This window comes from Chionomys nivalis, chromosome 24 (assembly GCF_950005125.1).
Source record: "Chionomys nivalis chromosome 24, mChiNiv1.1, whole genome shotgun sequence".
Taxonomy (NCBI): domain Eukaryota; kingdom Metazoa; phylum Chordata; class Mammalia; order Rodentia; family Cricetidae; genus Chionomys; species Chionomys nivalis.
In genome coordinates, this window is record NC_080109.1 from 6,104,590 (window position 1) to 6,131,283 (window position 26,694).

A 26,694-nucleotide genomic window follows, 5' to 3' on the forward strand; every position below is an offset into this window, starting at 1 on the left:
TCACTCCAATGTGCAGCCATATTGAAGCACTTCTCCTGAAGACAGTCCAGCGCCATTGGCTTTGCCTTCCCAGTCTCCCTCCCGTTGTCCGACCAATTCCCTCTGTTCTATCTCCAAATTCAATTCATGGTCAAATGCTCTGGCACCCTAGTAGTCAAGGTCCCCAGATCATCCACAACGCATGTTGCATGTTGCCTGGGAACTGGACAGAAATGCAGAATGGCCAACCCACTGCAGACCTGCTGCTGACCCATGCATAATCTGCATGTGAATTCACTCTCCACGGGGTTTGTTGCACATTAACATCTGAGAATCTAATCTTGAGCTCAAAGGCATTGAGGGAGTGACAGAAAGAATGCATCAAGTAAAAGATTTTTTTAAAGAAAAGAATGCATTAGGCATTGGTACATTGGAATTTAGAAGACCACAAGAATACTGGCAAGCTGAGATGAAATAGAAATGGTGTTCAAAGGGGTCTGTGCCCGTAAATTTTCCAACATTTAGGTCACTACTTATTGAGAAGAAAAAAATCAAGATGGAAGAGAAGAGAGAACTTGAGAGATGTTTGTAATTTTTGGAAAGGAAGGAATTTAACTGGAGAAACATATTTGCCCAATTGAATTCCAAAAACATTTGCTAGTTCTTTCTATGTAAATGTGTACAAGAATACTTCATACTGTTAAGTACCCTAAATTGTACTTTTTACAAATAATGTCATTAAGCCCTCAAGTTTATAAGTAGAGAAATACATCCAGTAGCACAAGTAAACATCCCATTTCCTCCTGCCTCCAGGTCACCACCGCAAGGACAGTTTTCACTTCTCAGTGGCTCTGGGTACAATTATGATTCTTAGGATGTACGAATGGGAAAGGCATGGACGCATGAGCTGTAATTTCATCGCTCTGGAGGTGAAGGCACAGGGATCAGGAGTTCAAGGTCATCCTCAACAATGTAGTGAGTTTGAGGCCAGCCTGGGAGACTCAGCACCCTCTCAACCTCTCTAGAACAGTAATGACTGCCAGCATTCAGCACTGCCCGAGTGGGCGGCGCCCTGTGGGTGCTTTTCCCATCTTGTATTCATTATTGACTTTTGAATATCTAAGAACAATTGCTTAGAGTTAAGTCCGTGAAGAGGGGTTACCATGAAGGTGGGATTTTTCTCAAATATCCACAACTCTGAGATCCTCCAAAAACACAGATGAGGATAATGAGTTTCTAATGTATCCTGAAATTTTAAAGCGTAAGCCTGCCTGATGAGAAGCTTATTTTGAACGATACAGTATTTATTTTCTTTTAAAGAAGGGATGTGCTTGTGTTCAGCGGGGATGAATACAACCCACATCTGGTGGCAGGCTGTTTGTCAGGGTTCCCTACGCATGCCACGCAGTCTGAGTCAGCCTGCATAGAGACAGCAGACAAACCCACCTGGAGAAAACAGCCTGAGTTTGCCCACAGCCTTGGAAGATACGGGTGCCACAAAAGATGAAGACAAAGACGCAAATGGAGAGAAACTGAGCATGTAACTAATTGTGATGTGTGACCCCAGCATGCTGTCTTGGCTCAGTGAAATTTGATTATGAATTATAGACCTAAATCTTAAAACAGTAACCATGGTGATACGATAGAACATTTTTGTTATTAGGAACTACGCCCTGAAGTGTCTAGAAATAAAATGACATTGGGTCTGCAATTGCTTTCAAATAGTACATGGGGCGGGGTCTATACACATATACCTAAATTTGTAGTGAGGGAGAAAATACATCAAAGCAAGCAAAATTAATTGATGGATCTGAAGAGTATAAAATTTGTGTTCTTGCAAAATTTTCTCTAAATTTTAAACCATTTGAAAGTAAAAAAAAATCTTTTAAGCAAAAAATTTTAATGCAAAAATGTAAAATCTTTGTTTAGATTTAGTGGTGATAGGAGGCATTTGGAACTATTGTTTGATAATCTAGCTAGTCCAACTCTCCATTACACAGACGTCAATCACTGCCTCAGTCACTGCCCTCCCACAAATCAGCCCACCTGGGACCCTAGCCCTTGAACTCCCATTTTTCACACAGTGTCCCTGGGCCAGGACCTTCCCATAAGATGCATCCAGCTCCCTGGCAGGAAGCTTCAAAGGGTGATGGCTGATGACCGGGCTCTCTGGACACAGGTTAAGTTCTGTGCTAGAACCTTCCAAGGACTCTTCAAGGAAGCAAGACGGCACCCCGTGTGCAAAACAGGCGTCTGACTGGGTGTGAGCTGTTCTCTTTTCCTTTCTATCATAGAAACTGTGTCTAACCCTGTCTTAAACACTGAACAGTGACAAATGCACCATGCTGTGGGATGGTCCAGGAGGCCGAGACAGGAGACTGCCCTCTGAAAACGATGGTGGGATGGATGACTACACATCCTTAGTCCTCATTGTTCACGCTCCAGATTTCCCAGGAAAGTGCCTGCTGTCCCCATCTTATTTATTCTTAAAAGCGTGTAAGGAAATTATTCAACTTGCTAAGATGCTGAAGATTCTAAGGGGAGAGCCAGGAGCATGAGCTGGTTCTTAACGTTCTGAGCATGTGCAGGGTTTCGGGGGAGGTACAGGTCTGCCTCCATCCTACAGGCTGTTTTCTCAGCTTGTGGGAATTAGGGGCCTGACCATCCTCTCCAGGTCAAGCCATGTGGTGGATAAACACTGCTAGTGATGGGACCACACACCCTCCTGTTTTCTTACACGGTGAGACTCATGCCCAGCTCCCCACATCGGGACACTTAGAGAGGAAATCCAGACTACAATCTGGTTTTATAAGTGAAAGGGAACTATGAAACTATTAGAATCAAATAGCTCTCTAGTCCACAGTGTGACTTCTCTACGATGGTTCAGAAAAATGGCCGCTTACCTTCTCTTCCTTCTTTGGCAGCTTGGGCAGCCTGGAGGGCAGGGAAGGCCTTGGCGATTTACTCTGTTTAACGAGAATAGCCCTTTGGGAGTCTCTCTGTTGGGAATCTTCATAATCACTCATACTCCAGGCAAGAAAAGCACGACTGTTTTCTCCTTGCATGTCCAAGACTGAAGGCTTCGGTTGCCTGCAAGAGAAACAAGTTAGTTGGGTCATATGGAAAAAGATCTAGAAACAGCTGCCAGTCCTCATGGGCCACATTAATTCATTTCTCACTGTTCGAGGCAACTTCTAGCCATAGGGACAAGGAGATCTGAAAACCTGGCCTGCGTGCCTCTCACCAAGAAGGTTCTCCCCGTTTTCCCACTCTGCATCTCCAGCTGCTGGACATACCAGGAAGATCCCACCGCAGGAACACCTGACCTAAACACGCCCAGCTCCCCATTGCCCCTAGAGCCCAGTCAATCCCATGTGTAAGACGTTGCAAAGCAAAAGGAAGCCAAGACCTAGTGAGACTGCTTGCTGGGTGTGTGATGGCTGAGAAGGTTTTCTGGACATCCAGAAAGTGCAGGGCTGAAAGTCCAGCCTCAGATACTTTAGCAAGCAAATCTCCCAGCCATGGACTTTGGGTCAGGTTTACAGTATCAGTCTGTAGAGTGGGCTTCAATCCAACCAGGAGACGGTTATCTCCATAACCGTCACCCTTTAATGCCAGTGGTATAGCTTGCCTGGCAGGCTGGTGGTGTAACTTGTGGGTTCCACAGCTGGGTAGATTATTAATTGTTCTCCCCAGCGTCCTGCCTAGCGCCTTCCAGCACTTGAAACCTGGGAGGAAGCATCGACCCAGTTACAACTTGACTTCTCTGTGTCCTGCAACCCAAATGACAGTCTCTTCAGAAATAGAATCTTCTCATCCAGTTCTGGTGGACAACCAAGAGCCCTGGGCCTGTCGCCTGTGCAGTTTGGGAGTGCCTCTGGGACCTCCCTACTGAGCAGCACAGAAGGAAGATTCCCACACCTTTCCTTGGCCTTGATCTCCATAGTTTCTGCTGAGAAGGCAGCTTTTGAGTCTCTATGCATTGTGTCCCTATCCTTTAGATGTTTTCCATATTCTGTCTTTGCGTTTGCCATTCAACTTTGACCTGGTGTGTATGGCTATGGATCTGTTTATCATGGATTCTGCTGAGCTTCCAGAACATTTTACTCTACTGCTTTTGGCCACGGCAATGCTGTTGTCCAGCGATGACTCTGATTGTATCTAAAGTGCCGCATGTGTCCCCTGAAGTTTCTGCTCGCTTAGTTCAGGGGTCAGCCTCCGATGGCCAGAGTTTCTGAAACGCACTGAATGAGTGGGGCTTCTGGTCCGATGTGGTGAGGTCTGTGGCTGTGTCCCGGCAGGCGGGTTGCGATGAAAGTCAGCCTTTCTTTTCTCTGCGTGTGCTTTAAGATCAGCCGAGTGAGAGGCCAGGGTGAACTCAGGCCTTTCTGACCTGAACACTGTCCTCCTCGATATCTAGAGGTGTGCTGACGTGTATGCGAGATCTGCAGAAGCCAGAAGAGTTACAGATGGTTGTGAGCTGCCCTGTGGGTTCTGAGCCAAACTCAGGTCCTCTGCGAAAACACCAAGTGCTCTTAACTGCTGAGCCACACTTTTAGCACAAGTGTGTGTGTGTGTGTGTGTGTGAGAGAGAGAGAGAGAGAGAGAGAGAGAGAGAGAGAGAGAGAGAGAGAGAGAGAGAGAGAAAGAAAGCATGCATGTGCCATGTCATTGGTGTGTCAGTCAAAGGATACCCTTGGGTGTCAGTCCCTACCTGGTACCACAACAGTTTCTTCCTATTTGCTTCTACAGGTGGCAGGCCAGCTTACCTGCGCTCCAGGAGGAGTTTAACAAAAACACTGGAACTGATTTTAGATCGACTGTTTCTTTTGCTATTTAAATTATTTTTATCACACAACAATGTTTAGATTTTCCTCTGTAACTGCCAGTTCAGAGATGACCAACTTTTTCCTAGCAGCCTGAATATCAAGAAAGGGCCGAGGAGAGAAAACAGGCCTCCGTGCTGAGGGAAGACTGGCTGGCCCTTGCTTATGTAAGCATCTAAAACCGACCAGGACAAGCTTGGTTTTCGTGGGGACACTTCTGTCAAAGAAAACACTGGGTGTTGAAGACGGGCCTTGAGGATGGGCTGAGCTTACCCTAGGTGTCTAGCCTTCTGGGGTGAATCGGGGCCACTGTGGACTCCGTGGCTGCTCTGATTCATGAGCAAATATTTCGGTGACCCCTTGGTATGTTAGTCAAATAGCTGTCTTGAATGAACGTTTTCGTCAAAGGACTGAAACAGCTGTTGATTCCGGAGCAGAGTGCCCAGCACCCACGGTGCCTGAAGTCACCCATTCTCTTCTGTCCGCTGCCCCGACCCACATCTTGTGAGTTCTGTCTGGCGACCTAAAAATACTTCTACTAAATGTTTAAATGGCTGTCTTTTGGATTCTGAGGTTAAATTTACAACGTGACTGTGTGAAGTTCCAGTGAGTCAGCCTCCCACCTGAGCATAGCACCTTAAGTTACTCACTTGAATTTCAAATAGAGACACTCCCCTTTGGGGCTTTGCGTTCTCCACACCACCATGAAGGCATGTATTTATGTGTGCGTGAACTCCTAGCTTTTGCTGAGGACCCTAAGGACCTGTTTTCTTGGGTTGTTTTCTCCTTCAGTGGTTGCTTCCTCAGGAATCATGAATGCTTATCCTTTCTGCTTCTGGAAGTAATAACAAGCCCCACTGGCAGATGGGAGGTCATGAGCTGCGCATGCAGAAACAGGCCTTTCCCTCTGTTCTCCGCTTGGAACACTTAGAGGGAAACCTTTATTTCTTCAGATCTTTTAGCCTCTATGGTGCAGCCCACACTTACCATTCCCTCAGGGAGAGCTTTAAGATGCGTTCCTTCATGTTTTCCTTTTTCAACCTAGCCTCCTGCATAGGGGGATGGGGGCAGGGATGGGGGTTGCCGTGATAAACAGCAACAGATGGGGTAAGATTTCAGAGGTGCTGGCTGCTCAAGAAGATCCTCCCTGCCCTTAGTGTGGATGCTATTCATCCCAGCACCAGAGACCAGGCTGGGCTTGAATACAGCCAGACATCACCACTCAGCCCTCAGGAGCGGGGGCTTTGAAGGGTGAAGCAGGACTCTAGGATGTTCCAAATAAGTGTCGGACATAGTGTAAGACAGTTGAGTCCGACCTTTTTATCTTAGTTGACTCTCCATCTTCACTCACCACCCTGAAATCACTTATGATTATGCTGTACTCGACTCCCTAAACATTTCATCTTTTGGAGAACACTTATTTGATCCTTGATCAGCAGCCTATCATAGACACCATTTAAAAACATGAAGGGTATATGTGTGTGTGTGTATGTGTGTATATACATATATATATATATATGAATGTATGTATGTATTTTACACACACATATATAACCAGACCAAAAGAATATACATATTTGACAGTTATTAGTAGGGAAACTTTTAAATGCAAAGGGGTTATCCTAGAATATTCTGGTGGAAAGAGAAAAGGGCTTATTGAAAAAAGCTATCCTCTTTTTAAGGATAATTTATTTTTATTTAGGTGTCTATGTGTGTCTATGAGTATGTGCATGTGACTAGTGTTGCCCATGGAAGCCAGAAGAGGGTAACACAGCTAGAGGTATGGGCAGTTGTGGACTTCCTGACATGATGATTTGAACTGAACGCTGGTCTTTTGCAAGAACAGCAAGTGCTCTTAACCACTGAGCCATCTCTCCAGCCCCAAGAAGCTCTTCCTCCTCCCTTCTCCTATGTGTGTGTGTATGTTTTACCTAAATGTGTGTGTATGTACCATGTGCATGCCATGTACACAAGGACCCAGAAGAGGGTGTCAGATTCCCTGGAGCTGGAGTTAAAGATGATTGTGAGAGCATCCATATGGGTGCTGGGACCTGGACCAGGTTCTCTGTAGGTGCAGCAAATGCTTTTAACTGATGAGCAGTATTTCCAGCTCTGCACCTCCCATGCCAAGTTGTGCTTAATAGGCAAAATCCTGAGTGACTTACAGAGCTCTCTGGAAGGCATGTGCTGTACTTGTTTTTATGACAAGCTTCGGGATGCTGGAAAAACCGAGGGTCTATCTTTGAGTTAATATAAGGCCAAAAAGTAATATTGAATCAAAAATTAAGACAAGATGAGACAGTTGGCACCCCTAAGGCCCCAGAAGCTGTTCCCTCATGTATCTGTAGCTTCTGCAAAGGGTGACACTTGGGTGTGATGACCTGCTTTCTCGGCAAGCTGTTCCTTCAGGTTTTGTTTTATTGTTGTTGTTTCCCTCAATGTCAGCAATGTCTTGTTTCTGTCATTAAATGGTAGATGCCTTAGCCAGATTTGACAGTATGAGCTTACATCCAGATGTCCCTGTCGTGTAGACAAAGATACACACAGGGATAGGAATAAGCATGTTTTTCTGCTGTACCTAGAAGCAAGTGAAATGGGCACTAAGAGATTATGTGAATGTTAACCTTTCAAGTATAGTCATCCCTATGAAGCATGGAGGATGTGTGCTTATTTTATTATGCATGTACGTGTTCACGTGTGTACACATGTTGTGTGGAGACCGGAGATCAGGGTGGAGTGTTTCCCTCAGTTGTTCTACACCTCAATTGTTTTTAGTCAGGGTCTCTGAACTCAGACGCTAGCTTGCTAGCGAGCCCTGGGGATCCTGCCGTGTCTGACCCTCTGATGGCCTCTGTCCCCTCCCCTCCCGTGTTGTAGTTACATGTCTCACTGCCACATCCGGCTTGTGCGTGGATCTGCACTCAGTTTAGCGCTCCTGTTTGCTGAGCAAGCATGTTATTTCCTGAGCCATCTTCTCACCTGCGACTCTTCTTTCTTAGAAGTTTTCTCCATCCCACATTTAAAAAAAAAAAAGTCTACAGTTTTCATATTAATAGTTCAAAAGACAGATTTATGAAATGGCTTGCAGAAATCATCTTGAAGAGGCAGGTAGAGCAGAGATTATTTAAATACAAACAAAATTGTGTAATCCCATGTAGCACAAAATCTATCCTGTTGAAAAGATAAAAATCAAATTGTACTCAAACAGCTACAAGAGGGTTCCCCGAGTTGCCTGTCTGACTACAGCAAATATCCAAATGACTAGAATGAATCTCTTAACAGAAAGAGGCAGTGGATGTATAGATTTCGTTTTCCCTTTTGGAACAAAGCACCCACTCTCTTGGACTCTGCCTCCTTGAAGAGATTGTTCAATCCTGAGCATGTAAGCGTCAAATCTAGGGTTGTGATCATTTGAGTGTGATTGATTGCTTTTATTTCCCAGGAAGCATGACCACTTTTCCTTAAAGACTTGTTAAACATTCCTCCACTAGACTGAAATAAAGCATTGAAACAAGAATCGTCTCTATGCCCTGCGTGAACATGTCTTCATTAATTTCCCAGGTTGGCTTCCTTCCCTGAGCTCCAGAATGTGAGTAATGATGTCACCAGCACATTGCTGGTCGCCCTTCTGGACTCCAGCTGGGCTTCCCCTACGCAGGCTCTGCAATCTCCTCCAACCAGTCCTCTGGCGCACAACAACAACATGCTGCACAAACGACCATTGCCAAGAACTCACTTGCGACGTAGAGGCACACAGAGGCGCTGATTGCTTTTCATTCAGTATCTTAAAGTGACTTATAAAAAGTGACCATCGCATCAAGAATTCTCATGCATGTGGCCTCAGAACAGGTGTCCAGATACCTAATAAAAGTCACCATGCTAGGCTGTCTGGGGTCCCCTATTAGGAATGCCGTGTCACTCCTGACATTGGCACATAGGATGTCCAGGGCTTCTGCCAGCTTCAGCAGCCCAGGCTTCCTCTATTCATGCTAGTGCTTCCTGGCCATCCCTTGCTTCTTTGTGAGTCGCAGGGGAAGAAAGGAAAGGCATGTTTGCTGTAGCTGCTTGGTGTCAGTTTGGAGAATGTTCCTCTCTGCTGATAGGAGATCTGTGCCTGCGTTAACTGCAGTGGAAGGCAGTGCACTTTGCTTTACTTCTTTATGAAACAGAAGTACACACAATGGACAAAATGACCATAGCCCAGTTCTCATCCTTCAACCCGGCAAGCATCGGCTGACAAGCTGTCTTATTTCCCCTCTCTCTTCATTACCAGTCCCCTCCAGGACATGCTATCTCGCTGATAGGAAATACACGACATCATATACTTTACACACAATCCCCCCTTAACAATATTCACCAAATAATCACCATCCAAAAGTCTAGCTGTCTCCTAACTTTTGAACTGTTAGGAAGTCCAAATTAGTTTCACACCTCTTTGACTGATGATCTTGGGAGCTATTTATTAATGCCTAATTTCTCTTTCGTGAAAGGAACCCCGTTGTGAGCTGGAGAGGCGACTCTGTGGTCGAAAGCAATGGCTGCTCTTCCAGAGGACCTGGGTTTAATTCCCAGCACCCACATAGCATCTCACAAGTGTCTGTAACTCCAGTCCCAGGGAATCCAACACCCTCACATAGACATACACACAGGCAAAACACCAATGCACATAAAATAAATAAATCTTACAAAAAGAAAAGAAGCTGGGCTCTTTGTCCTATCAAAGTCCACACCACATCTTCTGCTACTCTTTTCCGAGGCTGTTTGACAATTTCCCGTTAGCTCTAGCTTCTTATTGGCTAACTCTTACATTTGAATCTAACCCATTTCTAGTAATCTGTGTATTGCCACGTGGCTGTGGCTTACTGGGTAAAGTTCCATCTGGCTCCAGCGGGGCTACATGGCTTCTCTCTGACTCCGCCCTGCTATAGGCCCAAAGCGGTTCCTTTATTAACCAGTGGTAATCACAGCATACAGAGGGAAATTTCACAGCAATTTACAATCTAGTTGGGGATTCTGCTACCTTCGTAAGGAGTTTGGTAAAGTGGCAGCTGTAGGTTCTTCAGTATCGTACCCTCATTAGCGCAGTGTAGTTTGCCAGATTTCCAATACCAGGCATAGTTTCCTTGTTGCATGAGCCATAAAACCAATTAGATGATGGCTGCTGCCAAGGTATTCATGTCACTATTGTCCCCTTAGAGTTACCTTGCTTTACTGGTGGTGGTTGTGGTTCATTGCTGTGGGATAACGCTCTTGCACTCTGTAAAGACTTGTCACTCATATTGGTTTAATAAAGTGCTGATTGGCTAGTAGCCAGGCAGGATGCATAGGCAGGGCAACCAGACTAGGAGAATTCTGGGGAGAGGAAAGGCTCAGGCTGTAGTTGCCAGCCAGACTCAGAGGAAGCAAGATGAGAATGCTTCACTGATAAAAGGTACCAAGCCATGTGGCTAACATAGACAAGAATTATGGATTAATTTAAGATGTAAACATTAGTTAATAAGAAGTCTGAGTTAATAGATGACTCAGTGTTGTAATTTTATAGTTTCTGTGTGATTATTCAGGTCTGGGTGGCAGGGAAATGAACAAGCAGTCCGCACTTACACAAAACAGTTACTTCACGTTTCATCAAAGGCTGTCTGTCATCAACCTCTGCCCATCCCTAAGGGGAGAGAGAGGGGAGAGGAGAGACTGGGGGTAGAGAGGAAGACACAGACACAGAGAGGGGGGGGGGAGAGGGAGAGAGAGCACAGCAGAGGAGGAGAGGAGGAGGGATAAATTTTTAAAGTCCCACTAATAGGGTGGGGTTAGTTAGGACTGTCAATGACATTTGAATTGAATGTCTGCCTCCATAGACAGTCATATTCTAATGTACTAAAGTAATCTCTTTACTGTATAAATCTGGAAAGGAGAGCGGGGAGGAGTTCAGTGATAGTGCGCATGCTTAGCCGGCACGAGCACCCTCAGAGTCATTAAAAGAAATCTAGAGAGGAACTTTCTTCACAAGGCACATACCGAGGGAGGGCGCACAGACGGCCCACTCACCTCGCTTGCCATGATCCTGGCAGCCTCTGAGCACCAGCTCTTACGTGCAGAAACCTTTTAGGCTTTGCAAGGTAGTGGCGTCTTCATTTCTTTGTTCCATTTTCATTCATTGGCTCGCACTGCTGTGTGGTTAGATAGTGGTGTGCTCTTATCGCATTTCATACTTATTTCCCCTTATTTACCGTTTTAAAAGTTGGCTCATTGGAGTGCTCCAACGGAGCCTCTATACTGTTTCATTTATTTGTTATGGTGTTAGGGATGGAACCCAAGGCCTCCTGGTTGCTAGGCAACTGCTCTATCCCTGGTCCATAAAAATCTCTTTAAGTATATCTCCTCCATTCCCTTGGAACTTGAGAGTTTTTGTTGCTTTTATTTATTTATTTATTTATTTATTTATTTATTATCTATCTATCTATCTATTTATTTATTTTGAGAGGAGTGATGTGTAGATGTGGGTGTACATTTTCAGAGGTCATGGGGCTACCTTGTGAAACCTGGTCTCTCCTTCTACCTTTAGGGAGGCGTGGAGGCACACTCGGGTAGTGACGCTTACATGGCTGTCACCCTTACCTGCAGCGCCACCTCACTAGCTCTACAGTGGGTTTCGACAGCTTTCTTTCTGTCTGTCAGGTCTTGCTGTGTGGCCCATTGAGATGTTTCAGGATCATCTTTTTTTGTTTCCTTCTCCAGAGTCATGGTTAGCCACTTCTCCAGGATGTGCCGATTCTTTTTGGTGCAAAGATATTTAAAGAATCTATGTACTAAGCCCGGTGGAGGGTGACTGCTTGTCATCTCAGCGCTCGCGAGATTGAGGCGAGAGCTTCTCAAGTCTGAGACCAACTAGGGGAACGATAGTGAGTTCAAGCCTGAGCTACATAGTGCATCCAGTTCCACAAACAAACAAACCGAAAATGTCTGAGTCCCAAGGGAGCTCACAGCTCCTGAATTGGCCCCCTATCTCTAGGTCTCTATAGTGATGAGAATGTGGGGGGAATATAAGCATACACAATCCACGTAGTAGTAGTGTGTGTGCACGCGTGAATGCACACAGTCCTACACATATATGATGACCAATGTTTTAATAAAATTCAGGGATTTTCATTGCTCTTCCCATCTGTAATGTCCTCCCTCCTCCAAGAATCCTGGCACTCTTTCAAAACAGGAATGCCTGAATGAGAATCTCACATGGTTGTTTATCGGCCCTAACCCATGATACATCCACAACAGGATCAGAGTAAAAATACCATGATTTCCAGCGAGCTTTGTGATGTTCTTTTTGTTCTAATAGCACAACCCAATAGAGATGATAAAACCACCTGTAAGTCCAGTCCAGATGTCCCAGTGCCCTTGTAGTGCTGAAAATCCCTTGGAGGGATGGGGAGCGCTTACTTAGAGCATGCGAGGCCTTGGGTTGATCCCCAGCACTGAAAAAGCAATCCCTTGGAATAATTCTTGTCCTTGGGTTAAACCATGAACTGGAAATACCTTAGGTTTTAAAAAAAAAATTATGTTTAAAATGACTTATTTTGGTATAAGGAATGATGTAGCCATGGCCGCGAGCCATGCGGACTTCCTGTTTTTGTTCTTGATGCTGTCATTACCGTATGTGTTGAGGTGGGACTGAGGGGGAGGCACCACCTCGGCAGAGTCTTACCGAACAGCTGCAAAGAGCAACTTAGCTTCTGGGAGAAATGTCTCCAAGGCCTCAGCTCTGCTGGGTGAAGAAGACATTTGTTCTGCCACCCACCATGTAATCCATCCTTGAATTTTAATGAGTTAGCCTTTGGGCTGCGAGACAGAAAACAAGTCACGGCATCCTACATCAACCCTGCCGGCTTTGCGTGCTGCCTCTGAGACTAGAGACGTCCTGGTTGTATTGTCAAATACATGATAATTGTGCTCAAAGGGATTTTTGTCTGAACATGCAAATTGCCCATATAAATAGCAGCCCTTTGGACTTTAAATCCAGCTGCTCCCAAGTTGACCCTACCTTCCTTTAATTCTGGGAGCTGTGTCTAGACTCCCTGGTTCCTGCCCAAAGTTAAACTTTCCGATGTGAGCTTCCACTGTCTTTCAAAATCCTGTTGTAACTGATACTGAATTGTTAGGTTGTTACTATCTGAACCAGCACCAAGTACACTATCTGCCCACAAATACCGGTTGCTTCAAATATCCCTATTGCTGCACGCTGTTCATGGACTGTAGAGTTATTTCATCTATGTCTGGTCCCCTGCTCCTAACCGGTCCCCTGCTAGGTAAGCTCTTCAAGACACAGATCCCTTGGTTCTCTGTGTGTTCGTACTCGGGATAGAATAAAAAAAGCAGCACAAGAGATGCGGGACGAAACTGAATCTGGATGACAGCAGATGAGCACAGGATGCTGTTGAGAATCTTGCATGCACAAGAGCCGGCCTCTACAGACAAGGTGCTGAGTGGCACGCAAACCCCCACCATAACTCTACAGTCTCACTTTCGCTGCCTCAGACTCTGTAAACATTTGTGTATATGTTTTATTAATCTCGCTTTGAAAGCTGTTCACTGTTTAGGCCAGCTGGAGCTTTGTGGACTATGTGCTACGAGGAGTAACTGTAATATTATGCTTACTAAAATATTATACCCCGTGGCTCCCGGTTCAGGTTTTCATGGGTTCTCCATCAAGGTAGCTTATCTTTTCTTAGAGCAAGTAGAAAACCTTGTTCATGTGAACACAGGGCCTCTGGCTTCTGGCCTATGCTCTCCAGCCTCCTTCCAGCCTCCAGCCTCCGGTCTCTGGTCTCTGGCCTCCAGCAGTCCTTTGGAGAAGACAGAACCGTGGGCCTCTGGCTGGTCACACACTCTTTAGTAGCTATCTCAGACTTGCCTTGAATTCTCAAGACCCCTCCTTTCTCCAGACTGCCAATTCTCTCGCATCAGTCCCTAACAGGTCTGTGTTTCTGTCCCCCTTTTTCCTTTTGCTTTCTCTGAGCTCTTTTCTGTCCTAATCTGTTTGGCTGGGACTAACACTTCAGTGCAGCTGCTTATCTGTAGATTGCGCTCCTTGCTTTGATGGCCATGGACCACTTTGTAAGGTCCTGCATCTGCTCCCTTAGCAGTCGTGCAATGCCTGACTACAGCAGTTCTCGTGTCTGGGATGCGGCAGGAGGTAGAGGGCAGGCCAGGGAACAGACAGTCCCTCTTTCTTAGCATCTACAACAGACAGGTTTAACTCCCACTGTCTGCACAACCAGGAATTGGCAGAGAAAGACCATGTTCTGAAATGAACTGGATTTTCCTCATTTAGGCGAGCACTAATAGGCTCGTAAGTTTTTAGAGTGATATCGCCTTCTTCCTTAGTTAGCTGCCTTTATTTCTCACGGGTAGCCCTTCAAAGCCAGTGCATCTTGTCCTTTTGCTCTAGTGATGATGAGGACATTCGTTCATTCAGCAAACACGCACATCCATCCTGCATTGGTTTCTCACGGCCTGCCCTGGGATTGTAATTAAATCACCAGTTACGTATCCGACTGATCCTGCCCTGTGAAATAAGGGATGGTGGATGCTATGGCTGTCTCCTGAGTCCCTGGGCCTAGCAAGTGCCTGGTGCCATACTTAGCACTTGGCTATTTTTTTTTTTATTCTAAACTTACTTTTAAAAATTGTTATTGCACTTAAGTGTGCATGTGTGTGTGTGTGTGTGTAAGATATGTGTGTGAAAATACATGACCCAGCTCATGTGTGGAGATCAAAGAACAGCAACACCAGGAGATAGTTCTCTCCTTCTGCTCTGTGGGTCCCAGAAATTGAAGCCAATGCCTGAGGGTTGATTGCAAGCACCGTTTCTCACTGATCCATCCCCTTGGCCCCTTGGCCAATTTTTGAACGTGTAATCTGCACCAACAAGGACTTCCATCCACAGGAGACTGGGATGGGCCTGCTACCAGATGAGCTTCCAGAAAAATCTTTCCCCAGCACTTCCCTGGACAGAGGCAAGAATGGGAGAAGGGGGCGCAGAAGAACAGGGAGAAAGGTTTTAGGCGAGAGAGACCCAAAGAGCCAGCATAAGTATGGATAATGATGTCCTCAAAACAATTGCTGAACTTATTTTAGGAAATTAGCATGCTGTCAAAGGGCCTTCTAGATATCTGCATTGATGCCCACCATTCAGTGAAGCCTCTTTTAGCAGGAGACAGCAGTCAAGGAGGAGATGCAGAGCTGGTCACAGTGCTGAGAGAAAGAGACCCAGAGCTCAGCCCTGAAAGGGACATCTATATCCTACATTAACCCCTCCACCACCACCCAGACTCGGGGTACATCACAGAAAAGGAGCTGGGAAGAATGGACCAGCCGCAGGGTGGGAAACTGTTGGGTGCTGTCTTCTGTGATTAGCAATCAGGGGCTCATAGCAGCTGTGGTTACTTACACACGGGAAAGCCAACCGAAATCCCATCCCTGATGGGTGGATGAGCTCCAGGCCCCACCCCTCACTGAGGAGCTATGGGGGGGGCAGCTGCTGGGGGAGGGAAAAATCATTCCTTTTTGAGGGTGCCCCCACTAGCAGGTTTCCCATGCTGCACTGGATGGTCCCACAGCCATGCGCTTATGGGCAGCCCCGTTGAGAAGGGATGTGTTGACGAGGCTATAGGAAGAGCTGGAGGGTGAAAATTCAGAGTCCGTAGGATCACATTTCATTGCATACATGTATGTAATTCTCAGAAGTAGAAACACTTTTAAAGGAAAAAGGAAATAAGTTGTTGTATAAGAAAGAAATGGCAGAATTTTGCTGCTTTGTTTCTGAAAAATCTCCTCAATGCTCCAGACACTGACAGTCTTAAAAAATATTAAAAATGGAAAGCTGTCAAAATTCATGGATGTTTTGAAGAAAATAACTCCACGAAACAAGCGCACATTTATCTCCCAGTACGTTTTTAACTAGTGGCTGTCATGAAGTCTGCTAGCTTCACAACTGGTTTTGGCAGGGTTTCTTCGGAATAACAGGCGCTGTCCTAATGGCACCCAGCTAATGCTAAATAAGGAATACCATACACCTGTCTGAAGACACAGAAAGCCTTCCTTCTTCAGGCCTGAGAATGTTTCCTTGGCACCAAAAGTCATGGTTTGAGCTGGAAATTTTCTTCAACTTAGGAGTTCCAATGAATACAGTTCTATTGCTCTTTCCCTATACTGATTATTATTTCTGTCAAGTACAGTATTTGTACATGCACTTAAAATGGTCCTTTTAATCATTTTTTACAAAGGAATTTAAATACAGAATGCCTCTAAGTCATACTAAAACACCCCCTCCTTTCTCTACTACTCTTCCCAGCATTCTTCCCCACAAAGCGGCTATGAGCCCCTTGTCTGCAGGACCCCACTTTGCCTGCACTGTCGTCTCCAGGTCCTGGGCTGGCTGCGTTCCAGGCTCTTTTCATTAGCGTCTGAGTAAACACTTTGGCTGCCATGTTTGTTGGTACCTTGTCTCCCATCTCGTGTCCTTCATTTGTCCTTGTGTCTCTTGTTGGCTATATAACACCGTCCCCTCACTTTCTGAGAGAATGCTTTATGGTACAGCCTTTAGTTTTACGATTTTGAAAATACCCATTTTTTTCTCTCCACATGTGATCGCTGGCTAAACATGGAATTCTACATGGCAGGTCTTGCCTACTTCTGGGGGCCACACTGCAGCAGATGGGGCGGCTAACATGTTGCTAATGGCTCCTGGTCTCCTGGACAGTCCCTATCTCCTCTGTTCTTCCTAAACTCTCTTCACCCTCACGAAGTTTCTCAGTGGCACCTGAGTGCCATGCATTCGTTTTTAGTAACATTTGATGAATGCTTTCAACCTGGAAGTCATTTCGTCCCCTTGTGGGACATTTTCTTGAGTTACTGTTTTTCTCATTCCTGTTTCCCCTGGTCTCTTTCTGGACCTTTGATTCATCAAGTATTAGAAACTTTAATGTCTATATGTTTTCCTCATTTCTCTTTCATATCTTGAAGTGTTTTGTTATACCTTTTGGGGGAATCAGCTCTGCTAGCCACATATTGTGAAAAGAAAAGAAAGAAAGAAAAAAAAAACACCCAAGCCCAGATACCAGCCTAAATCAGTGGGATCAGCCAACTTAGACTGAAATATTAGTTTGGTGATTCAGCTTCTTTACCAGGAACTTTCTGGTACCATGAACTATGCTTTACGGAATTATGGTATGTATGTGCTCCCTGGCTCTTCTCTTCATCATCCACAGTCTACCTTCTTGAAAAGCTCAGCTGAGTCCCAGCCCTCTCTAACCACACTTAATTTCGCCTTGTCTGGAGACCCAAGATGGGTCTGTACAAGTGAAATGTCTCCTAGCTGATCTTGTCACGACTGTTCCTGTCACCTCCCACCCATTTCCCACACAGCATTCCACCTTTCTAAGAGTGACCTTAGCAAAAGGCTAGGATCACGTTCCTGCTGACTTAACCCCTCCCAGTGAGCTCACGCTGTTTGGTTTGCAGATTAAAATCCAAATGTTTCCAGCAAGTCTATCCCCTGCCTTCCCACTCGCCTGGGACTTCCTGCGATCCAGGCATGGATTCTAGTTGGATGTGCTTTTCCTGCCTGGTTCAGTAGCACCAGGGACAGCCCCTGCTCCCATAGCCAGGGGTTGCCCAAGGAGACCAAGTTACAGAATTGTCATATATGCACAGGGCCTACGTCAGTCCATGCAGGCTCCCTGGTTGTTGGCTTAGACTCTCTGAGTTCCCATGTGGCAGGCTAACCATTCCTGTGGGTTCATGTGATGTCTCTGACCCCCCTGGCTCCTACAAATCTACATGAAGCAATAAAAATACAATGATAACGTGGTATAAAGGGAGGTCACAGTGAAGACCCTGGACTTGGTCCCTAGGATCCCAAAAATGAAGGAGAAGGAGGAGGAAGAGAAGGAAGAAAGAGAAAAAGAGGTAAGAAGAAAGAGAATGGGAAAGGAAGAAAAAAATAATACCTAGAACCTCCATAAAGGTCTTCTGGCCATTGGGTGTATGCCCTAAACTGGATCTGGGGACGATGGTTCTTTCTTCTCTCTACCGTGAGACTTCCACCATGATATACAGCTTTGCCTCAATCAACAACTCTAACTGATCATTACTGGAGCCTTTAAAATTCTGAGCCAGGATGACAGGTGACTGTCTCTCAGGTCTTTGTTATAGTAATGGACACTAACACAGTAGCCACACAGGCAGACTGAGCTTTGTCTTTTCCTTCTTTCATTTATGCTTGGTTTCCCAACTTCATTCACAATCCCCTAAGGACAAGGATTTTCTTTCATAAACAGTTTGCATCCTTATGACTTGGTGCTATGCACGGAATCATCCCTAGAAATAAAGGTAGCCTTTCCTCTCTAGGAATATTGTTCACAGCTTCAGTGTTTCTCAGATGCTTTCCAAGAAGGTGTTTCAATTAGTACATTCACACCTTCCTCACCAGGAGTTGTTAAAGGCGTCCTCGGTGTCCAATAGCCTCTCTCTGCTAGTTTTCTTTGCAGAGAAAAAGTTGACACAAGCAATGCTGTTCAAAGGAATTTCTCACATAGAACACATGCTTTTCATGCACTGCGGAGTGACTCTTCCTATGTGGCTTGACATGGGAGCAGCAGCTGTGCCTAGCCAGTCACAGATGTTATACAGGAAGATCTTCTGGATAGCACCTGATCGACTTTTTAAAATATTGATTTGATTCTATTTTCTGTTCACGAGTGCTTTGCCTGCATGTATGTATGAGACCCACGTTCATGCTTGGTGCCCAGAGAACAGAACAGGGTATCAAGTCTTCTGGAACCAGTGCTACAGATGGTTGTGAGCCACCGTGTTGGTGCTGGGAACCAAACCCAGGTCCTCTACAAGAGCCAGAAGTACTCATAACTACGAAGCTGTCTTTCCAGCTGCCATCCAATAGTCTTTTGACAAGAGGGCTTGAAGTCTCTTTCTATGTTATATATTTTATGTTAATAGAAGAGACAAAACCTGTTTCTGTACGTGCTAATAACTATATCCTTCAAGAATGAAAGCTGGAGAAATCCTTCTTCCCCATAAATCCATAGAGATGACACTATTATATCTCTAGTGTGGCCTTTTCTTCAGGCATCTGGATTGTGCTCCAGTTAGACAAGAGCCCAGTATTCACTCTTTCCCCGTAATTTAACACACCTGGAGCTACACGTGTTTAATTTTTGTTAGCGGCTACTTTAAGACAACATGAATTCAAGCCATTATGTGACTTTAGTAAAATTATGCTTATTAACCAAGGCTACATATTATTATGGTTTCTAGGCCAACAGCATGAACTAAGGTCTTTTCAACTACATGTCTGTGTTTTCCCACAGAAAGCGTAGGTACAGACTGGCATTTCTTTCCCTCTGTAATCTAGCACATTCTTTACTATGTTCCTTTGCTTTGTCCCTTTCCCTAACTAGGCAGGCAGAAAATAAAATTTATGTTGTTCATTAGAAATAAAAATTTGTGTTTTTCTTTTTCCCTGTCACACAAATCTACATGAAACAATAAAAATACAATGATAACATGATTTTCGAGACTGGGAAAATAAGCTGTCCCTAACTTAGGAAGGAATCCCATCACTCATTTAAAATACATCCCCAAGTACTTACCATGGGTTTTGATAACGGTGGGTTACTTTGTCATTCGCATAAAGACTTAGCTCTCCAAGCTGCAAAAGGAGAAAAACTAATTCAGGGTTATTCTTTGGTAGATAGGGACCCACGTGTCTAAAGTCTGAGCATCTATATTCCTCCTCTAAGGGGAGTCAGGCTAGAAAACGGAGTAGGGATGCTAAATTCAGATAAAAGAAAATCAGTGGGCACCACTCACCGGGGTCGCTTGCCCTGGAGCAGGGAAGACAAACCATTATGGTGAGCCAATATGTGGGGGGGTGTGGGAGAGGGGGCAGAATGGCTCATGTCCTGTGTGGAGAGGCAGATGTGAAGAGGTGAAGGGGGTGAAGAGCATGCTAATGTAGGAGGCCTGCTTGTCACCCTGGGCCATGGTGACGTCCAGGCCTAGACATGGGTCTGTGGCCCCTCTGCAGCCGGGGTCTGTGTTACCACCAAAGGCCGCAAGGAAGCTGGGGTTCTGGGCCACCACTTGACCCTGTTGGGGTCTGAGGGACGTGCTGCTGCAGGGCCATGCTGATCTGAGTGACCAGTGCTGCCACCCAGGGCCATGAAAGTGTCTGGGCCTGAGCTGCAGCGGAGGGCCATGTCTGGGCCTGTGCCTCTATTGTAGCCAGGGCATGAGATGATGTCCATGGCTCCTGTTACCATGAAAGGCTGTTCAGATGCCCGGGGTCTGGGCTGACACCTGAGGCCATGTTGGTGCCTGAAAGTCAGACTGCTCCAGGGCCCTACAAATCAGGGTGGCCTGTGCTGCCACCTGGAGCCACAGTGACATCAGGGCCCATGCGTGTCTGGGTCCATAGTCCTGCCACAGCCAGCATCTGTATTGATATTCATGACCCCTGTTACCATTGAGGGCTGTGCAGCTGCCCAGGGTCTGGGCCAATACCCAGGGCCAATTTGGAGTTCAGGGACAACATTGTTGCTGAGGCCATTTGTATCTGTGAGGCCTGAGGTGCCAGCCAGGGTCATGGAGACAACTAGGCTCAAGCTGCTGCTGGTGGCCATGTCTCAGTCTGTGGTTCTGATGCAGCTGGGCAGCTGGGATCTGTTGATGTCTATTGTCCATGTTGCTATCAGGGCTCATGTAAACCAAGTGTTGAACAATGTCTTGATATACTAGGGCCATGCTGAGCTGGTCCCGCTCCCCACCATGGAAGTGAGAGAGCTGGCTCTGCCCGTTAGAGGGCAGTGGTCCCAACACCCGACTGATCGGCTCAGCTGCCATCCAGGCACACATCCAGGACTTGGTGTTGGCACTCTCCAACATCTGTCCTCTCTATGTCCTGCTGCAGCACGTGAAGGAACTGGTCCTGGGGAATCATAGCTGCAGGATCCCCAAGACTGGGGCAACAGAAGGATAATTGAGGTGATTCAGTGAGGGTCTAGGATTATCGGTATACCAGAAGCCAGTGGCCTTGAACCTGACACATTATGCAACGAACATTTGCAAGTAAAGCTGTTTGGACAAAAAGGGAATAGGGGATGGATGATGCGCAGAGCTCCCAGGGCCACTGAGATGAATGAAGAGGTGATGGAGGGGTGGGGAAGATGGAGGAACAAAGTGGTTTTTGTTTTGTTTTTGCTTGTTTAATATTCTTATTTGTATTTTTAAATGTTTATTATTTCAAGTTTTCCTTGGCATGGGGTGGGTGGGGGATGCAAGAGTGAAGGGCAGATACTGAGGGACTGGGAAATGAATGCGATTTGGGTGCATGGTGTGAAATTCCCAAAGAATAAAAAAAAAAGTTATGTTTTAAAAATTTAAAAAAGAAAATCAGTGGAGATGATCACTGTTGCTTCCTGGCCTGAGAGGAAACAGTCACCACGAACTCCACTCCCTCTGTGTGAATGAAAAGGGTTAATGAAGACTGGGGGACTGGCCATGCTGCCTGGCTGCTCCGTGTCTGACTCTGTAAGGAAGCTGCTCTGTGGACTGTCAATCATCATTTAAGTGGGCACTCGAGGGCTCTGCAGAGTTAGCCAATGCGTCAGTGGAGCAGGGAAGAGCTGGCATTAGAGGCCTGTAGCAGATCTAAAAGCTCCCAGATAGTTGAGAATCTATGTGGTAGCTAAGTATCAGTTTTGCATTTAAAGAAACAGAGAGAGAGAGAGAGAGAGAGAGAGAGAGAGAGAGAGAGAGAGAGAGAGAGAGAGAGAGAGAAAGCATGAAATCCCACACCCTCTCGTGTACGCTTGAATGTTGTATTATTCCTGAATGAATGCTCTCTGTGTTCCAGTTCTTTCCCCGTCTTAGAAAGAAGCTGGGAAACAGGGGTGTTATGTTCATATTCAGAGGGTTTGAGGACTACAGTCACTTCTCAGTTTTCTGGGCTAGGTTGAAAATTACAACATGAAAACATAAAAAAAGTATTTCACTTCTGCTTCGGAATGCATTTTAAAAATTTATATTGACAGGAGGTGCCAGATTCGTAACAGCTCAAAACATAGCAATAACCGTGAACGTTCAGCAGCAATTGGCTGTTCTCACATCCTCCCCTTTTTCTCCTGCCCAGGCTTGGTCGGAACGGCTTTGCTGCCAGCCTGCCTAATAGTTGTTTCTGCTCTACTTCCTTAATCTACCTGCTTGTTCAGGTGACCCAAAATGGCAGTCTTCACCCCCATACAGAAAGCAACCATACAAAGGAAGGGGTCGGTTAAGAGTTTAATCCAGAGCTGGCCATTAGTTAGCAGGCAATGCGGAAGTAGTGATCTCTGAACAATGGAAAGGTCATGGTATCGGTTGATCCCTGGAATACAATTCCCTAAAAACCAGTTGACACACTAATTCAAAAGTAAGTTTACTATTTTCTTTGGATGCTCTTCTTTGATCTTTTGCTACTCAAGATTTAATAACAAAAGCATGACATCTTCTTGTCAGAAATGCTAAGAAGTCTTTGCTTCTCTTAGAATTACAGGGTTCATGACAAAAACCTTGTTATTGCCAAGCGGTGGTGGCACATGCTTTTAATCCGAGCACTCAGGAGGCAGAGGCAGGCGGATCTGTGAGTTTGAGGCCAGCCTGGTCTACAAGAGCTAGTTTCAGGACAGGTTCCAAAGCTACAGTGAAACCCTGTCTCAGAAAACAAAACACACACACACACATACATACACACACAAACAAAAACTTGTTATCTTAAATACACTCACCCTTTTGTGTTTTAATTTATTAACAAATACACTGTGACTTATTTGAGTAGCCATGCTCACCAAGGTGCTAAACCTAATGAATTCACAATCATATAAACATTTATATTGGCCCATTATTCATAATAAGGAAAATATTGATCTAGAGATTAGTCCCCTGGAGATGTTACTCAAGGGTAGAGCACTTGCCTGATAGACACACGGTCCTACATTTTATCCCAGAACTACAGATAAATAAACAAAATTCTAACATTTTCATACAATCCACAAATACATAATGTTTTGGGGAAAATTCTTATATATTAAAAATTTCAGTTAACAAATATAATTATAGGTCAAAATTAAACATTTCCTATGAAACCATGTTTCAACAAGTCTAGGAATTAGTAAAAAGGAAATGCAAGCTAGCCACTGTGAGCAAAACGCATGTTTTGGAGAAGACTGAGTTAAATTAATTGCGTACGTCTGGGGCTAGTTCTAGGGACAAGGCCACTTCCCCTTTTATTTCCCACCCACCTCTAGTGCAGTCCTGCCATGCTCAGGAGACCTGTGGGACTGTTTTCCAGAGAAATCCTTGCTTTGTTAGGATATTCCACATTGCTTTTTCGAGGGTATCTGATGGAGCTTTCCTTACTGGAAGGGCCGATGTTACCCATTTCTGTCGCTAGGGGCTTTCTTACCAGTAGACCGGATGCAATGCAATGCATTTTGAGAATGTGTACACACTAAGGTTTTCTTCCCCAGCCTCCTTCCTTGGTAACACTGGGCTCTCAGTCCCCCCCCACAGTACTCCCTCCGGCGATCTTTTGTTATGCTAATGTGTTTGTTCTCTACTTGCCTCAATTTGCAAAATATTACTGTTAACCCCTTAGGTGTCTTTCTTCCCACAGCCTGTGATAAGCACCCGCATTGTTGTGACTGAGCCACCAAACTGCATAATGTTGCCTATTTTAGACTGGAATTATTGAATCAAGTAAGGCATAAAGGCCTTTGCAAGAATGGGGCATCTGAAGTATTCATTATATATTCAGTGCAAGGGTTGAAACAAAACAGTTCTTTCTGGAAAATGTCAGTGGTTAAGGCTTAGCCTATGCGATGCACTTTTCTTGTAAAGAGAAAGAGCAACACAGAGACCCACATTGCATTCTATGCCCCGTTACAGATGATCCTGAATGTTTTTGCCATTGTTGTTTAACTGCAATGTTTCAAATAATTTGAACCAATTAATCAATTTTAAGCACGCAGTAAACACTGGGCTTTGTGAGTATGTTAGCTTTAGAGCTGGAATTGCTGCTTCCTGGTGTGTATCCAAGTGGTGTGCAAATTCTATCACGGCTCTACTGTGCCTATAGCCCTGCGGCTGGAAAAGATGGGCAGATAGAAACATGAAAGCCCCTGAATGGCATTTGGTGAGCCCTGCTGTGTGAAACACTATGCCAGCACTATGCACACACACCTCACTTAATCCAGAGAACAAAACCCTGAGGGTTTCCTATTAACCCTGTGGAAGGCAGAGTTCCAATGGCCCCCTGAAGTCTCATTTCCTGATAAACGTGTTTTCTTCCAGAGAGTCCATCAAATATCCACTGACAGGGTGTCGCTGATGGGGGATTTTGTAAGCATAATCAAGACCCTAAATCCTTTGAATTTAAGAAGGATTTGCCCAGTGTGGTGGGCATAGGCTTGTAGTCCCAGTTACTTGGGAGGCTGAGGCAGGAGAATCATAATTTCTACTTCTGCCTAGGCTACAGGGTGAGTTCAAAGACAGTCTAATCAACTTAGCGAGACCTCGTAGCTGTGCTATGAAGTACTTGCCTAGTATCGTGCACAAGGCTGTATTACACACACACACGCACACACACACACACACACACACCCACACACACATATATATATATATAGAGAGAGAGAGAGAGAGATTGATTTAGCCTTAGTGAGCCTAACCTAACAGAGTTTTTAGAAGACCCTAAAGTTCTTGACAGGAAGGCTGCAGTGCTGAGGGGCATGAGACCTGAGGGAGATTTCCTTAGTAGATTTAGCGTGAAAGAGTCATGTGGTTAGGAATTTGGGCATTTTCCGGGAGAATGGCTCCTGGCTAACACCCATCCCTACAACCACAATGAAGCAGACTCTGCCACAACCACATGAACATGAAAGAGATGACAGAGATACTCTGATGTCAGCTTTGGGAGGCCTGAGCAGCAAGGCAGCCATGCCTTCCCCAGACTTCAGACCTGTAGATCTGGAAGCAGATACATGGTACGCCATTACATTTCTGAATTTGTGACTATTTGCTATGTAGCAGTAGAAAACCAATATAATCTCCATTTTATAGGTAAGAAACTTAAGATGTTATGAAAATACTAGTAAATAAAGCTAACAGAAAAGAGGGAAGATAAAAATCCTTCCGCTCTGTCCATGTAGCAGATTCACAGTCGTAGGCTCTGCCCTAGGGCCCATGACCTACCTAGACACAGGGTCTTGGTCTCCACAGCAGTACCACACGTGAGTTTCATCTTGTGTAGCTGGCCTTAAATCCAATCAGAAAGTGGTTGATTGCTCTCATAATGTTCGTGCCACTATTGCGCCTGCCGCATCTCCTGCCAGCTTGGTTGTTACGGCAGCTTGCAGGTTTTACAGCTGGGTAAGACTGCTGACTACTTTTCTCTTCCGGTGGCATGTACGGCACCGTCCAGCACTGAGAACACTCTCCAGTGGGTCTGAAGAGTCCTCATCAGGACCAGTATGTGTTGTCTTTAGCAATAGGGTCTCACTGTCAGGTTCTGGAGGGTGACCAAGAGCAATGGCAATAGCCTGTAACATTTTGAGGTCTGTGGGACCCCACTTAATAAACAGCTCCTGGCATGGGCTTTATATTTAATAGCTTTTGGTGTCTAGATGAGGCATTGTCCCCCTCCCCCTGTTATAGGCTACCTCCTTTTAAATATACTAGAACTTTCTTTTAGAAAAAAACCATACCCTTCTTTGTTGGAGTAGTTCTGATAACTGGCCTTCCAATGTCAGCCCTGTAGCCTATTCCGCTGGTGATTCCCATCAGGGCTTGAACTTGAGCAGACTCTACACTTGAAGCTACTGGGAGCTTCCCAGATCTCCAAGGGCAATTGCTGTAGTTTCTGAAATATAACCAAGTGTGTCATTTGCAATTGTATTCACTCTTGAATTTGTGTGATGTGTTGACTACATTGCTACTGCTGTTGATTCTGAAGTTAAAAGTGAGTTTTTCCTTCATATAATTGTCCAATTAGCTCTATAGCTAGGAGCAGAGACTCCCTCATTGTGAAAAGTATTTTCCAAGGTGGGAAAAAAAATAAAGGGTTTTCAAACAATTGTATTTAACCAGCCGGGAGTAGAATGGTTACTAATCTAACGTACACTTAAAAATTCTTTTCTCTCTGTGAATAGCAAAGACTCTGCATGAGAACAAAAATGGTTTTCATGTCTCATCGTTTCTGGATCAGCATCTACCCCGTGCTAAACACCAGGATGGAGTATTGTATGCTATTGATATTCTCGGTAGAAAGTCAAACCCAAAGAAGCTACTCACAGCTCTGTGGAGTGCGGCTTGGGACCACAGTGCCTGGCAGTATTCACTTCATAAACTTCAGCAATAACAACTATTAAACCTGAGATTTGCAAGAGGAAGACCAGTTCCACAATTTTTGATTCAAACTGAAAGCAAGCGTTAATTACATACTAACCAGGATGATGGGTTCTGGTTAGGGCCATTCCGAGGTGCCCATCAGTGGTGAGCATATATCTTGGCCTACTTCCTGCCTGTATACCTCTCTCCTACATCCAATCAGGGGCAAACGTACTCCTGACATTTCCTGCCTACATGTGATCAAACGCACACAGTACAGTTGTGCCAAACAAACTTGTTTTAGGGGAATGAAAATATAAACAATAATATTGTCATTTCCATCACATCTGGGTCCCACAGTCGACAGCATTCAGGCAAAATGCTTAGTCGCCCTAGGTGCTAGCATTTCCGGGGTCCCACGGCCGTGCATGCACCATCGGCAATTAGGCAAGCTGCC

General features: G+C 45.2%; 1 protein-coding gene across 1 annotated transcript in view; it reads right to left on the reverse strand.

Moving 5' to 3' along the window:
* Window positions 1–26,694, reverse strand: part of Spmip2 (sperm microtubule inner protein 2) — a 73,771-nt gene continuing 47,077 nt past the window's right edge. The window contains exons 3-5 of the mRNA XM_057756719.1: window positions 19,466–19,524; window positions 2,883–3,069; window positions 1–147 (exon numbers count right to left, since the gene is read on the reverse strand). Coding sequence (XP_057612702.1) covers window positions 1–147; window positions 2,883–3,069; window positions 19,466–19,524 — 393 coding nt within the window. The remainder of the gene's footprint in view (window positions 148–2,882; window positions 3,070–19,465; window positions 19,525–26,694) is intronic.